The following is a 15,782-nucleotide window of genomic DNA, read 5'->3' as shown; positions in this document are numbered from 1 at the left end:
TCTTAAGCTCATTTCAATTATATTAGACACATTTTGTCATAATTTCGACCAAATCGGAATAACAATATTTGTTTTCGATTTTTTGATTTTCGAGGTGTTATACACTTCCAACTTTCAAAAACTCATTATCGTTTAATTATTATAATAATTTGAAACTAATAAAAAAAAAATCTTAAACCAAAGCCCTCTCCATTATTATTTTTTTGAAAGTCAAGTAGTTGGGATTATAGCCTCCTTGCTTCTATTAATACAAAGATCTATAGTACCCTTTCCCTTACAAATTTAGAAAGAGTTTCAGTAACCTTTGGAAGTACCTCAAATCGATTTGGAAGTTGTCCTGTACAAAGAGAGCCTAGTTTCAATAAATAACACAGATGTTGCATTCGTTAGCTAATAGGGTGACTTGTATGGTATCTTGAACATAGCAAATGAGATTAGTATGGTTAGGAATGCTTCCTGGACAGTCACTAGTAGAGAATTAGAGACGGTGTTCCTTCTATGGGAATTGCTAATAGTGTTGCGCACTATCCACTAACTCAAGGCTAGACATCAACGGCGAACAATTTGTTTATTGTCGTGTATGTAACAGGGCATAGCAAAATGTTTTTGGGTTAACTAGTATTACCCCCTAGTAGATGGGAAATTAGGGTCTACACACAATAAAAAAAGTCAACTTGAATGCAAGTGAGAAATAGAGACACAGACGATTTTTGTGACATAGGCCAAGTGGTGTGACATAGGCCAAGTGGTTTAGATACTAAAATTTTGAACCACACCAAACCAAAAAAACACCAACCAACTTTAAGAGAAACATCAAACATTCGACATCAAATGATGCGGTTTTGGATAAACCGCGCCAATAGCCCATGTGGCTTTTTCAAAACCACACCACTAAAGCCTATTTTAAAAGCCCAAGCCCACATGGTTTTCCAGAAACCACGCGATGTACGGCACATCAATTTTCTTATTTATTTTATTTTCCAATCTCTCACGGGGTTTTCACAAAACCGCGTGGTTGAAGCCTACTATTTAGCCTAAGCCCACGTGGTGTTAGAAAAACCGTCCAAAACCACGAGAGAGATTTGATACAACACCAAAACTAGAACCAAATTTTAGTCGGTTTGATGTTTGGTTTGGTGTTTTCATCAACATATGTCTCTCCTACTGAAAAAATACTAAATTGTTGGAAATGTGGAGTTTGATGCTAAAAAAGTATCTCACCTAAACATACTATTAGTGGCAACTGGCAAGTATATAATGGATTGGTTATTAAATAAGTCAATAACCAGTATCCAAGAATCCAAGATTAATAAAGTCAACGATCTGTCAGAGATCACACACTTTTAACTTAGATCTAATCCAAACCAGATAATTCAATGGTCAAACAAGTACGGAGCACTGAAAATTAAATATAGGCTTATGACACACACGATCTTTCCTCTCCCCCCTCTCTTTTCTCCTCCATTTTTTGAAATTCAAACCGGTTTTCCTTTTCGAACCTCGTCATCATCATATCATTTAAAACACAAAAGAAAAAAATAAAAATAAAAAAACGCCTAAAAAAATCACAATCAAACAACGATACATCCGCTCAAACGGCTATTTTTCCTGTCTTTTCTATTATCATTCTCATTCTTTCAAACTTCAATTGTTCTACCGCTCTCTCCTTCCTCACTAAACCCTAATACTTCTCCATAACCCATTCAACACTTCCTCATTTCTTTAACCCACATTTTACAAATCTTGCCTTATACTACTTTATCTAACTAAAACGGTTAGTGTTTTTTTTTTTCTCTTTTATAGTAATTTTATTTCTTTGCATGTTTACTATTGGAATGATAGATAGAAATGAGTCTGGTACTTATTTTATACTTAAATTTTTTTTTTTTTTTTTGGTACATGGGTTAATTTGGTTACCAAAGATGGATCTGGGTGGTTATTTATTGAGTTTCTGTTTTTGGGTGTAGGTAAAACATGACTAGTTTACAAGATGACCAGCTTCTACATGTCGAAACGACTTGTGGATCTCTTCTTTACGAACTTCAGGTACTTTTTTCCTTAAATTGTGACTAAAGTTTTTAAACATTTTAACATTTGGATTGTGTGTGGTTTTAGATAATTTGGGATGAAGTGGGGGAAACGGATGTGGAGAGGGATAAAATGTTACTTGAGCTAGAACAAGAGTGTTTAGAGGTTTATAGAAGAAAAGTGGACTTGGCTAACCGGTGTCGAGCTCAGCTACGGCAGGCAATTGCTGATTCTGAAGCCGAGCTGGCAGCCATATGCTCGGCAATGGGTGAGAGACCAGTGCATATCAGACAGGTTTGTTCTGACCTGTTTTGGAAAGTATATATTAGGTTGCAATTAATTGTGTTGAGTTAAACTGGGATGCAGTTAAATGTTGTAATTAGTTATATGGTATAAAAGTAATGATATTGTGGTTTTCATAACTCAGTCTGATCAAAGTACTGGAAGCTTGAAGGAAGAGCTTCGTACCATTATTCCTCAATTAGAGGAGATGAAAAAGAGAAAATGTGAGAGGAGGAATCAATTTTTTGAGGTTGTGGAGCAGATACAGAAAATTTCCAATGAGATCAATACATGGACAGAATGTAATCCTTCAAGGGCAGTTGTGGATGAGACTGATTTGTCTCTAAGAAAGTTGGAAGAATTGCACAAACATCTGCAAGCATTACAGAAGGAGAAGGTATCATTCATTTTTCTCAGCATTGCTATTTTCAAGTTTCATTCCATCTATTTTATTGACTGACTTTACATAAAATTTTCAATGCATGCAGAGTGATCGTCTGAATCTGGTCTTGGACCACCTAAGTGTATTAAACTCGCTTTGCTTGGTTCTCGGCATAGATTTTAAGCACACAATTAAAGAGGTTCACCCCAGTTTAGATGATTCAGAAGGAGCTAAGAATATAAGTAATGAAACGATTGAGAGGCTCGCTTGTGCAATTCAAAAACTGCGAGAGGTCAAGATAGAAAGGATGCAGAGGGTAATTAATTAAGTATTGTACTATTTTCTTAAGGTTCATTTAATTTTATAAACGCCCTTGTCTTGTTACTGAGCCTATATACTTGACAGCTACAAGATCTTGCAAGTACTATGCTGGAGTTATGGAATTTGATGGATACCCCAATTGAGGAGCAGCAGATGTTTCAGAATGTTACCCGCAATATAGCTGCTTCAGAAGATGAAATAACTGAACCTAATACCCTTTCCACTGAATTTATAAATTATGTAAGTATGAATAGTGGCTTTAATAAGCAGGGTATGTTTTTTTGCATTTAAGTACTCGTAGTACTCTGATTGTGTTGTGTAAATTAGCCTATGTGATTTACGATGCAGGTTGAGGGAGAAGTTTCTAGGCTGGAAGATTTGAAAGCAAGCAAGATGAAAGAGCTTGTTCTGAAAAAGAGGTCAGACCTAGAGGATATTTGTAGGCGAACTCACATGATAGCAGAAGCAGATAGGGCAATGGAGTCTGTGGTTGAAGCTATTGAGTCTGGTATGTAACAAAATTTGAATACTAAAAACAACAGAAGAAACAAAAGCTTTCTTGATTCTAAGTACTTATGCTAGATACTGGTAGGAATTGAATCATTTGTGGTGGCCCACAGAGATGAAACCTTACTCATTTATCCACACTGGAAACCCAATTTCTTAATGTCCCCATATGTCAGTCATTGGTGTGTATTTCAAAGTATACATTACCTGATGTAAAAGGGATTGTTTTGGTGGTGGGTTAATGAGGGTGCTGATATTTGATTGATGTGGCTGGTTGTAGATGATTTCAATTCAGTAGCAATTCTGTTATATTTGTAACATGCACCATTTCTAATACAGGAGCTGTGGATCCTGCATCTATCCTGGAACAAATTGAACTTCAAATTGCAAAGGTCAAGGAGGAAGCGTTTAGCAGGAAAGAAATACTTGACAAGGTTGAAAAGTGGATTGCCGCATGCGAAGAGGAATGCTGGCTTGAGGAGTATAATAGGGTTAGTCATCGTACTAGGCTATGGAAGATTTTTTATTTGTTTCCCATTCTTGGCCCCACTGACATAGTGCTCTTTCAGGATGAGAACCGTTATAATGCAGGAAGAGGTGCTCATCTTACACTGAAGCGTGCAGAGAAAGCCCGTGCTGCAGTTAATAAGCTTCCAGGTGCACATTTAACAGTACATTTATTCTGGAATTGGTGATGGGTAGAGATCTTAACCAGAGTTCGACAACTCTGAGTTGAGACATTGCCGAGTTGGGGAATCCAACTTGGCTATCCTTCTTTTGTTTTGTCCCCCCTCCCCTGGTGAATTTAGGAATTGAACTCAGGACCTTGGGCCCAATCTCCCAAGTCTTTGTCAGTAGGCCACTCGACACAAATGTATTAAATGGACTGAACAGTTTGGTTCACTGCCTATTGTGAACCTGGGTACATTGTCTGCCTTAATGTGTCAGTTGCTTCAGCCCAACTATACCTGGTTCGGGTAGCTTTCAATTCAACTTTGAGAGCATGTCAAACTGTTTACACTTTCCTATTTTCAACCCTTGGGAATTTGAAAAAGCAAATAGGTTAAACCCTTCTCTATGGAGCTGGTTTTTTTAATAAGTTAATTGCGTTATCATATCGATGCACGTCTCCAGTTAGTTACTTGCTTTTATCATTGTGGGAAAAAGAAACAAAATTTTTTCTTGGGAAGCTTGTGATGCAAATACTGTGGTTTTCTTTCTGTCTCCCCAAATATGGCTAGGGGAGAAGATATGAGGCCTTGCAAATACTCTGGACTTGCTTATTATATGCCAATATTTTATATTGTTTTGGTGTTTTTAGTTCACTACGTAATAAATTGCTTGGTGTATTATTATACTTGGAGCAGGAATGGTGGAGGCATTGGTGTCAAAAACCAGATCTTGGGAAAAAGAACGGGGCACTGAGTTCACATATGATGGGGTAAGTGTTGTCTTATTAAATGCATATCAACCGTGACATATTAAACATTTCCATTTCATTCGAATGCCTTCCTGAGTTCCTGTTACGATTCTTTTTAAATGCAGTACCATGCTCAGTAGATAGTAAATAGTTAACTTCTGGACAAAATAGTCATTAGGAATATTTTCAGCCAAAAGTCGCTCGTATGTACTAGTTTGACTAAATCTTTATACCGGATATGCAGGTTCGGCTTCTTTCTATGCTTGAAGAAGACAGTATTTTAAGACAAGAAAAAGAGCAAGAGCGTCGAAGGCAGAGGGTATGCCCTTGTTAGGATTATGCAGGATACATGCTCCTCTCTGCACTATGAGATGGTGTACTTATTGCTACTGTATTTGCACACTTTTTTATTTTTTTCCATCTTTAATTTCTTAACAGGACCAGAAGAAAATTCAGGGACAGCTTATAGCAGAACAAGAGGTTCTCTTTGGATCAAAACCAAGTCCTTCAAAGCAACAGAGTGCAAAAAAAGTCTCTTCTAGACCTTCAACTGGAGGTGCTACCAGTCGAAGACTCTCTCTTGGAGGAGCTATGCTGCAGACTCCTAAACATGATACAATCCACTCCACAAGACCTACTCCTCGACCAATAAAGAAGAATGATAGATTGCTGCCTAATGAGGAGGGCTTTACAGGTTTATCTGCAGGTAATTATCTGAGCTTTTATTTCAGAGTTCAATGGTTGTTAAGGAGGGTTTCCTTTTGCACCAAGTCTATAACTATGACACTTCTGTAGGTCGGAGGCTTAGATATTGCTGGTCTTCCATCAAAGAAGCACTCTTTTAATTCAGTAAATGCTCGTGAACCTGAATCACCTGTGACACGAAAGCCCTTTTCTCCTGTCTACTCCAACAATAATTCTGTTGTGGATGAAGAAAACAGGACACCTAAAGTACGAATACCAGTACCTTCTACTCCTTCCACATTATCAGTTCCAATGCAAATGGCCGCAACCCCAGCCCCTCCTGTTGCTGTTCTCTTTCCAGCTACCAAGGTTGAGGTAACGCCGGACATTGAGTATTCCTTTGAGGAGAGAAGAGCTGGTTTCATCCTTACACATTGATGACATACGGTTTTCGATAAAGTGGACTTCTCCTAAAGGTTCCTCATTGTTTCCTTCGGATTGTGATGGACAGACAAGTCAATTGCAATTGGCTTTTCTTTCATGTACATATTCTGTGACCTTTGAACTCTTGATGAAGATGTCAATTTCTTTTTTTTTTTCTTTTTCCAAGAGACTGATTCTGCAAACATGTATTTTTGGTATATGAATTCAATTTTCTCTGTTACATGTTTACTGCTGAACAGCTGAAGTATACTTACTGCTGTGGAATGGTAAAACATTAAAAAATGGTTTGCACTATTTTAAACATAAAGTTGTGTCTGTAAAAGAGACCATTATCAAGTCATTACTAAATAATGGAAGGGCTATCTTCTTCATCATCTCTTCTACTCACAAATTCATCCCCATCCTCAAAACTCCACAAAACAACATCCCCATCTTCAAAAATCCAAACCAAACCACCCCCAAATTCCAAAAGACCCATTTTCATTAAAAAGAAACAGACTTCCAAATTTCCCTCCAAAACACAAAAATTCTCACAAAAAGATGCATTCCCACAATCTCTACCACTTCATAAGAAAAACCCATCTTCCATTTACAAAGACATTCAAAATTTTGCAAGAGAAAACAAGCTTAAAGAAGCACTCACTATTTTGGACTACTTAGAAAAAGAAGGTATTCCTGTTAACACCACTACATTTTCTTCACTACTTAATGCTTGTGTACGTACAAAGTCACTTGGTTATGGAAAACAGGTTCATACTCATATTAGAATAAATGGTCTAGATAACAATGAGTTTCTTAGAACAAGGTTGGTTCATATGTATAGTTCATGTGGGTCGATGGAAGATGCGGAGAAAGTGTTTGATGAATTGTCGACACGGTCGAGTTGTGTTAGTGTTTACCCATGGAATGCTTTGCTTAGAGGGAATGTAGTACGAGGTGGTTGGCGTTGTGGGGATGTGCTTGATACGTATTCGAAAATGAGGGAAATGGGTGTTGGAATGAATGTTTATACGTTTTCTTGCTTGATTAAGAGCTTTGCGGGCTCATCGGCGCTTACCCAAGGTTTGAAAGTTCATGCTCTTTTGGTAAAGAATGGGTTTGGTGATGGGTCGATTGTGATTCAGACTAGTTTGATTGATATGTACTTTAAATGTGGGAAAATCAAGTTAGCTAGACTATTGTTTGAAGAAATGGATAAGATTGATGTTGTTGTTTGGGGTGCTATGATTTCTGGGTTTGCTCACAATAGGTTGCATAAGGAAGCATTAGAGTATTTACGATGGATGGTAAGGGAAGGAGTTGAACTGAATTCAGTTATATTGACTGCAGCTCTTCCTGCGGTCGGAGAACTATGGGCTTCCTATTTGGGTAAGGAAATTCATGGGTATGTGATTAAGACGAAGAATTATGCAAATCAGTTGTTCATTCAGTCTAGTTTGATTGACATGTATTGCAAGTGTGGGGATATGGTTTCTGGAAGACAGGTTTTTCGCAGGTCTGAGGTGAGAGATGTCATTTCTTGGACGGCACTCATTTCGGGATACATTTCAAATGGTAGACTTGATCAAGCTCTGAGATCAATGATTTGGATGCAGCAAGAAGGGGTTAAGCCCGATGTTGTGACAATTGCAACTGTTCTTCCTGTTTGTGCTCAACTCAAGGCGCTAAAGCAAGGGAAGGAGATTCATGGTTATGTAATAAAGAATGGTTATCTACCCAATGTATCAATAGTTACCTCTTTGATGGTAATGTACTCAAGGTCTGGTTGTTTAGAGTATTCTTGTAAGTTGTTTGATGGAACGGAGAGGAGGAATGTGATTTCATGGACGGCAATGATAGAATCCTTCTTGAAAAACCAGTGTCTAGATGAAGCATTGGTGGTTTTCAGGTCAATGCAACTGTCAAAACACAGGCCGGATCCTGTTACTATGTCAAGGATATTGCGCGTTTGTGGGGATATGGGGGAATTAAAATTTGGGAAGGAGGTGCATGGCCATGTATTGAGGAGGGATTTTGTCTCAGTCCCTTTTGTTTCTGCAGAGATTGTGAAAATGTATGGGAATAGTGGAGAAATTGAGAAAGCAAAGTTAGTTTTTGATACCAATCCGTCCAAAGGATCGATGACTTGGACAGCATTAATAGAGGCTTATGGTCACAATAATAGGCATCAAGACGCGCTCAATCTCTATGATTTGATGATAACAAATGGTTTCAAACCTAACCATTTTACATTCCAAGTGGTTTTATCTATTTGTGACAAAGCTGGATTTGTAAATGAGGCTTGCCAGATTTTTGATTCAATGGCTAAAAGGTACAATGTGAAACCATCTGAAGAACATTTCAACAGCATCATAGAGCTCCTTACACGTTTACAATTTGCAGATGAGGTCCTAAGATATGTTCGTTTGAAATCTTCCATTCTCCAGGTTGACAAAATGGTATGTTAATATTTAAACCCCGTTCTTTTATTACCTGTGTATTGATCTGTAACTGTCTGTACCCAGATAACTCATGACTAATAAATGGAGGGTGGGTGTTTTTGATGTTTTGTTGCATCATACTCTCCCCGTTTGTTGCGGAAGTGTTGTTTTTGAAGCTCAATCCCTGATAGATTAATGTCAATGTAATTGCATGTGAGCCTGTGAGCTTTATAGAAGACACATAAGACTAGGGAGACGTAGGAAAGATCTTCAAATTTTGTTGGGTTGTTAAGAAATTGTTAAATGGATGAAAAAGAAGTTAAAAAAATAAAAACCAATCAGTAGCATTGTTCCATCATATTACTATGTTCTGTAGTGCGAAACAATGAGCACCACAAAACATAAGAAATGCATCCCCCATTTGTAATTTGCTCGCTATGATTTTTCACAGCGAACCAAGCTGAGTGCATGCCTTGAGCTACTAACACCTTTAATACAAATTCGGTGTACACTTTTCATTAGACATAGTAATACAAGAGAAGGAAAACGTAAAAGACTCGAGAACCCTCTTACCAAATATGATAGCAATATGGGTTGTGGACTTGTGGTCTAATACTCTAATCTTTGAAACTCGAGATTTTCTTTATTTGGTTGAAGTATTGTACCAACCTACGGATTTGTTGATCACTTCTAAACTGCCAGAATGCCCGTACTTTAATCCGATATCTTCAGGTCTTCAATTCAATTTTGCAACCCAAGACGTAATGAATAACTTAGTAAGTTAATATTTTAGAGCAGAGATTCTAAACACTAGTTAGGGCTGTAAACTTAAAAGTGCTGCATTCTCCCACATGGAAAGTCTTATTGGTTTTCCTTCCATATCCCTTCTTGTTGTGATAACCTGGATAATCAGCCTTGGAGAATAAAACTTCTTCAACCAAACACAGCCCTGCCTCCTGAGCAAGTTTCTGCACTTCCCACTTACTGAACGGGTTAGAAGTCTTGTGGGTCACATGAATTTCTCCATTTTTTGTCAACATGTGACGTGCACTTTGGAGGAAACCCCTCACCACCTCTTGGTGGAGCCTGCACGTGTTAAATTGACTAAGAATATCTAGAACAGAGTAGCGAAAATGTTTGCGTAGATTTATATTGTACGAGCCAAACTGTCCAGCAAGGCAATCATGTCTATTACTCTAAAATAGGGTAAATGGCCAGGTGCTGCAGGAGAATATATCTTCTCCTTCTGTTGAGAAGGAAGATATTTTAGTGGCACAGTCGCTGCCACCTCGCATATAGTATATTTACACTCTTAAAGTTGGTGCTTGTGGAGTTGTGGATAGTGTAAACATAACAATTACATTGTTAAAGATTTGGAGTTTCCACAACAGAATTGAACATTACGAGTTTACTTGGTTCTACGGCTAGGCAGGTTGTCCATACCGTTGGAGATGTTCTAAGGAAAGATTTTTCAGGAACGATCGTGTCTGAACCACTAGCTTAAAGCTAAAACAGGATGTTCAATTGTTTTATTGGGTCAATAAACTTACTGGATCTGATACTCGTCATGCTCTCCTCTCACACGGTAAAGGAAACCTGCGTGAGGGAAATTAAACACTATCCTATCGAACCTCCTCGTCTTCAAGAGTGGATGTTTTCTCATAGAATGAGCATCTACTTTATGCCCAATTGTGCAGTCCAGCATATGCAATGTCTCCAAGTTGGCCTTTGCAGTGGAATGCTTGTCCAGCACCATTGCTACATTTGTCCCCAAAAAAAAATCATATATTAATTAAATTCCAACATAATCATTCCTAACTAATAGTTGGCAATTGTATATTCATGAAGAGTAAGAGAGTAAAATTGTATCAGATGAACAACTACAGTTTATTTCGGATGATAACACTGACAGTAAAGCCAAACATCTACCAGGTTTATTTGTTTAACTTCTTCATCAAATATGCACTACTATACATTATACTTGCAAACTTACAGATGAAACACAAGTGCACCGCCACTGGTGGACGAAAGTGATCATCTGAAATCAAGGTCACTAAACTGTAAACTTCTCTGAATATCTAAATAAGACACTCATTGGATTTGGTTTCGTTCTTCCATGTATTTATGCCATGCTCCCCTTGTGAATAATTCAGGAGCTTCCTAGCTGTGGTCAGGGGTATATATATACTAGTAGCAAAGCATGAGAGGGTAGATTACCTTTGTTGTCCAGTGAAGTAGCCACCATGTTGGCTGCAGAACCAAAGGCATTGGCTAAACATGCAGAGAAGGAGAAGTCTCCTTCTCCTATAAGTAGTATCTTCTGAAAATTGCTGTAATGTTTTATCCATCTCTCTTCTTGCATTTGACGCTTAGAAGTTAGAACCTTCAAACTTTGAAAATGGTAGTAAGTCCTACTCGCCAACTGTTGATTACTTTTATGCAGCTGTGCTGCATTATCTAATTACTTTTATGCAGATTCTAATCTAATCCTATAAAGAAAACAGGTCGAGCTACAATTCAGTTTTTCAATTCTACCCCTACTACTTTGACTTATTACAAATATTGCTAAAACCAAAGAATGTAATCCTAGGCTCTATGTAGGTGCCATTAGGATTTTACAACTCTAATTGCATACTATTGTATAGCCTATAAATATCCACACTCTATACTTCCTAATGGAGAAGTGTAAAAAAAATTAGATTTTAAACTCGGACGTCACTTAAAGTGACATCTCTCTTTAATTTAAACTGGGACGTCACTTTAAGTGACGTTAAGTTAAGTGATGTCCCAGTTAAAAAATTACTTTAGAATTAGAAAAAGACGTTACTTAAAGTGATGTTCGAATTTTTTTTTGTTCGAACGTTGGTTAAAATGTCGCCTCGAGCTATTTATCAACTGATAGCGAGATGGGAAATTGCCCACCTCTTCTATCAACTAATACTCTATTATCTACGGTATATCACCCCCATTGGAAAGAATTTTTTGATATTTAGAGTGTAAACTTTACACTCTATACGGTTTACACCCTCCATTGGAGATGTCCTAATAGCATTTCTAGGTGGTGCAGGCATTAAATGTCACGAGGCAAGCATCCGCAAAATCGCAAACAATGACCAACTCTAGTTAGACGCAAACCAAAATCCCAAATTTTGTGTAGGACCTACCCCACGCGACAGTTAGAGGGTAGTGCAGTGCAAAAGTAAACAAAAAAAAATAAACAAAAGTAAATAGTTGAAAACAGTATTCAAAAATTTTGAGCCACACTACCAATGTCGCACGTACCATTCCAAAAGTCAAAAAAAAAAACCTACGCGACAAAAAAAAAAACCCTACGCGATACTACCAATATCACGCGACAGTACTCGTCACACCGCATCCGCATCCGAAACAGCTAGCAAATTTGCCTCCACGGATGCAGCTAGACACTTGATGCCTCCACCTAGAGATGCTCTAATAAGTTTACTTTCCTTCGGCATGATTTTTTATTTACAGTTTTACCCTCTTTTGTTTTTATTACAAATAAAAATCAATACAAAATAATTTCAACGAAAATAAGGGTATATATGTCATTTTCTTTCAATAAACTTTTCAACAAACACTTAGCCCGACATGTGGCTCATGTGTTGGAAAAGTAAAAGAAAAGAATCTTTTCTTCCAAACATTATATTTTCCAATCTCACCTGCACAGCCTTATTAAAGTATATATGAAAACATGAAAACCTTAATAAAGGATGAGGTATATTACACGTCAAGATCACCCTTTAATCTGCAAGCAAAGTACAATCCAAAGATTAAAACAAGTAGATAAATTTTGCTAACAATTAAAAATAGTGATCAAACCCCAAATGTGTATTTTATTATATTTACAATGCTGCAAATATGTCATTCTTATGCTCAGTGAACAAACAATTCATAGATTTTACTGTCATTTGCATGTTATAGGCATTTTCAAACCAATTCTCCCTCCTTTTGGACACAATTTGGTTTTGGCAAGCTAAAAATGCTAATGACACTCTTTTAGCACCTCATTTCACCAGCTCCCCATTGGATTTGTTCTAACCTTATCAACATTATATAAAAACATTCATGAATAAATATACTTCTAAATATAGAAAAATGCTAACAACCCAACACTAAATAGAAGGAAATGAGAGAAGCAACTTAGTAAACAATTTAAACAACTTAAAAAAAAAAAAAAAAAAACAAAACTCGTTATCATTATCAATAAAATGTTCACTTGCGACGCAGTTTGTTGCACGCTTGTCTTAATTATTTGTAAAACTCATTATCATTATCAATAAAATTTCCCTTTGAAAAAAAATAAAAAAAAAAAAAAAAATTTGTGAAAAAAAAAAACCATTGAAAAACTCAAGAAAAAAACAACAACAACAACAACAACACCAAGAGCTATTTTCATCAACAAATCAAAAATAAAAGACACCCGCGTTAGAAAAACACCATACCAACAAAGGAAAACATAGAAAGACACCAAAGAAGAAAACATTCTCATATATAGAAGTGGGAAAACGAAGGTACTTTTATTGAAGAGTCAAAGAAGGAATTTAAGGGGCGCGGAGACTTAGAAGAAGAGAATCAGATATCTTGGAAGGAAGCAAGAGATGGAGTATGTGTCGCCGTTATTGGTACTCTCAAAATGCTTAAGCATTCAACAAATTTATATATTTCATCATAGGCATGCGTTTAATGTCTTTATTTGAAATTTCTCCCTCCTTTTGGAGTTAGTTAAGCTTTTGTTTTCTTTGTTTGTTTTGCGGGGTTCAGCTAGTTGACTAGCCAGATACCCAAAAAAAAACTAGTTGACTAGTCAAAATTTAAAAATAAAATACTACAACCGTTTTCTCAATTTTATTTTCAAGTGTTTTGATATATCTAACAATAGAGCATATGCTTAGTAAAACTAATCAAAAGATGGATAATTTGCTTAGTAACAATAATGGAGCATATGTTTTGGTATATCTAACAATGGAGCATAGACGGCACCATGTAAAAAAAAAAGACAATCAAAAGGAATAACTACCAAGAAGAGCATTATATTTCGAGTTTTTAGTGCTTAAACATGATCAAAATCTATGTTAGTGAAATATGATAATAACTCGCTTTAGAGTTCCATTTAGCATTAATTGTTTGTCTTCAAGGCTTTTTTGCCACTATATATGAATAAAATATGCTTAGTAAAACTGATTAGGATCCACACTTGCATTGCCTCCATAAACTCTTACTTACCAAATCCTCATGCTACTGCTAGGCGCACTACGCTAATCTGTTTAATCAAGAATCAAATTGTAACGATATTCACGAATTAGATTCTTTGGTGCTCTCCATTTCGACTACCAAGCTTACAAATGCTTTGATGAGGTATATGAAGAAAAATGCTATCTACCAAGTTTATGAGCAAATGATAATTGACCACTAGTCAATGTGTTCCATTCCTAAGAATAACTATGAAAGGTCGTACTGCTAATTAATTCTAAATGGGAAGACCTGTATTGCAAAAAACCATTAAAGTTACTCTTGTAAACGAGGGACTCAACTGCAAACACGCGATGGACACGAGCCCACGACTCTTTTTCAACTTACCGGTTTTGTCGTTCCCGCGCTTTGGTGACCCAACTTACGTCTCATCTTTTTTCTCACTAGAACTTACAATATATATATATATGGGTCCGGTTCGTGGGACTCAACTTTATTTGACTCAAGTTTTACTCATTTTTCTGACTCTTGGATCATCTTAATCTAACGGTACAAAATTTTAACATGATAGGCATTTTAAGTATGACGTCATGTACGTCTTTTAGCATCTATTTCCTTCTATACTCGTCAAAAGCTCTTCTCACCCTCACTCGTCGCTCTCAAGTCTCCATTGATTCCAAAAAAAAAAAAAAAAACAAATCAAATTGTTTCTCGATCGAATATCTGTTAGTTTCAATATATTGAAACCATAGTTCGGGATTTCAGAATTCTCATAATTCCGACAAATCCAAAAACCGAAATTCATCAAATTTCGACCCTATCATATTTGGAATTTTGACTAATTTCAGAATAATCAATATTTCGTCTCTATATTCAGAATTCCAGTTTTTTGAAAAACCAAAATATTGGGCGAAATTATGAGGTTTCGTTCGGAATCACGAACACTGATTGAAACCAAGGATGCAAGATATATGCTTCAAGTTTAGATCACTTATGTTGAAAATTATTCTCCAATCCCACCTCATAAACCTCCCCAGAAAGCAAAGACATTCAATGGGTTAATTAAACAAAGAATATCCAACGATGCAAAACAATAAGGAAAATCCACGATTTCGGTATGCACCTGCTTAGTTTCTAGCACCCCTTTTGAATGCTTATATGTCATATATCATCCATTAGTACTCTTTTTGGATGATATATGTCATGTATCATCCATTTTTCTAATATATGATATGAAATATGACTTATATCAGATGATATAAAGGGATGATATATGACATATATCGGATGATATAAAGGGATGATTTATGACATATATTATCCAAAAAGGGTGTTAAGTCATATAATGGATGATATATGTCATATATCATTCAAAAAGGGTGCTAATGGATGATATATGTCATATAGCATTTAAAAGAGGTGCTAGTCCCATTTTACGGGGTGTCAATACAGTCGCCCATAATAATTAACTAATACTATGGGTCCATATGACGTTAGAAAAAAAATGTATTAATTTGGTTAAATGATTTGGACAAGATCCCTCCTATTAAGATGATCCAAGAGTCGGAAAATTGAGTTAAATTTGAGTCAAATAAAGTTGAGTACGTTCAAGGAACCGGACCCTATATATACTAGCATTTCTGTATGCTCAATGAGCGTTCAATACTTCAATTAACGCATTGAGAAATGGTAAATAACCGTTCAAAACATTAATGGATTGGGTCCCACTTATTTGACTTTGTTTCTCCACTGGGGACAAAAACGTAATTCCAGCATCAAGTGAGGGAAAAAAATGAAAACAAAAATTGATGAATTTACTATTGAAGCCATCGTTTTCTTTAAAAAGAGGACAAAACATGTAATTACAACAATAAAATAAGGACAAAAAAAGAAAAGAAAATTAATGACGTGATAAAAATTTACTGTAGAGTTAGAAATTTTCTTTAAAGAAATAAGATATATATTCTTTAACATTGAAGTCACTCAACATTGAAAGTGTGATCCATTTGCCAAGCATCTTTTTGGCTGGCATCAATTTATTTGTGATCACTAATGTTTATCTTTTTTGAAGGGTCCGGTTCCT

General features: G+C 36.3%; 3 protein-coding genes across 4 annotated transcripts; 2 read left to right on the top strand and 1 right to left on the bottom strand.

The window, feature by feature from the left end:
- Positions 1-1,631: 1,631 nt before the first annotated feature.
- On the top strand, positions 1,632-6,288 carry PLE (Microtubule associated protein (MAP65/ASE1) family protein). 2 transcript variants are annotated; one of them, XM_086597508.1, is made up of 13 exons: positions 1,632-1,774; positions 1,968-2,046; positions 2,116-2,322; positions 2,456-2,707; positions 2,799-3,008; positions 3,098-3,253; positions 3,362-3,521; positions 3,860-4,011; positions 4,090-4,177; positions 4,888-4,961; positions 5,185-5,259; positions 5,379-5,646; positions 5,736-6,288. In XM_086597508.1, exons 2-13 carry the CDS (start codon positions 1,975-1,977, stop codon positions 5,783-5,785), a joined length of 1,764 nt encoding a protein of 587 aa, XP_086453634.1. In that variant the 5' UTR covers positions 1,632-1,774; positions 1,968-1,974; the 3' UTR covers positions 5,786-6,288. The 2 variants fall into 2 exon arrangements, with proteins under 2 accessions (XP_086453634.1, XP_086453633.1); XM_086597507.1 differs by having other exon boundaries at positions 1,640-1,774; positions 5,379-5,750.
- A 66-nt stretch (positions 6,289-6,354) lies between these two features.
- LOC147514093 (Pentatricopeptide repeat (PPR-like) superfamily protein) lies at positions 6,355-8,669 on the top strand. The gene has a single exon (XM_086597506.1). It carries the CDS (start codon positions 6,419-6,421, stop codon positions 8,513-8,515), a length of 2,097 nt encoding a protein of 698 aa, XP_086453632.1. The 5' UTR covers positions 6,355-6,418; the 3' UTR covers positions 8,516-8,669.
- Positions 8,670-8,961: 292 nt separating this feature from the next.
- LOC147514092 (uncharacterized protein At4g26485-like) lies at positions 8,962-10,953 on the bottom strand. Its single transcript, XM_086597510.1, has 3 exons — positions 10,706-10,953; positions 10,039-10,246; positions 8,962-9,574 (listed from the first exon to the last, which is right to left on the bottom strand). Exons 1-3 carry the CDS (start codon positions 10,848-10,850, stop codon positions 9,292-9,294), a joined length of 636 nt encoding a protein of 211 aa, XP_086453636.1. The 5' UTR covers positions 10,851-10,953; the 3' UTR covers positions 8,962-9,291.
- Between the last annotated feature and the right edge of the window lie 4,829 nt (positions 10,954-15,782).

This window comes from Coptis chinensis, chromosome 3 (assembly GCF_015680905.1).
Source record: "Coptis chinensis isolate HL-2020 chromosome 3, ASM1568090v1, whole genome shotgun sequence".
NCBI classification, from domain to species: domain Eukaryota; kingdom Viridiplantae; phylum Streptophyta; class Magnoliopsida; order Ranunculales; family Ranunculaceae; genus Coptis; species Coptis chinensis.
The sequence above is the reverse complement of the archived record's forward strand: the minus strand, read 5'-3'. Positions and strand labels throughout refer to the sequence as shown.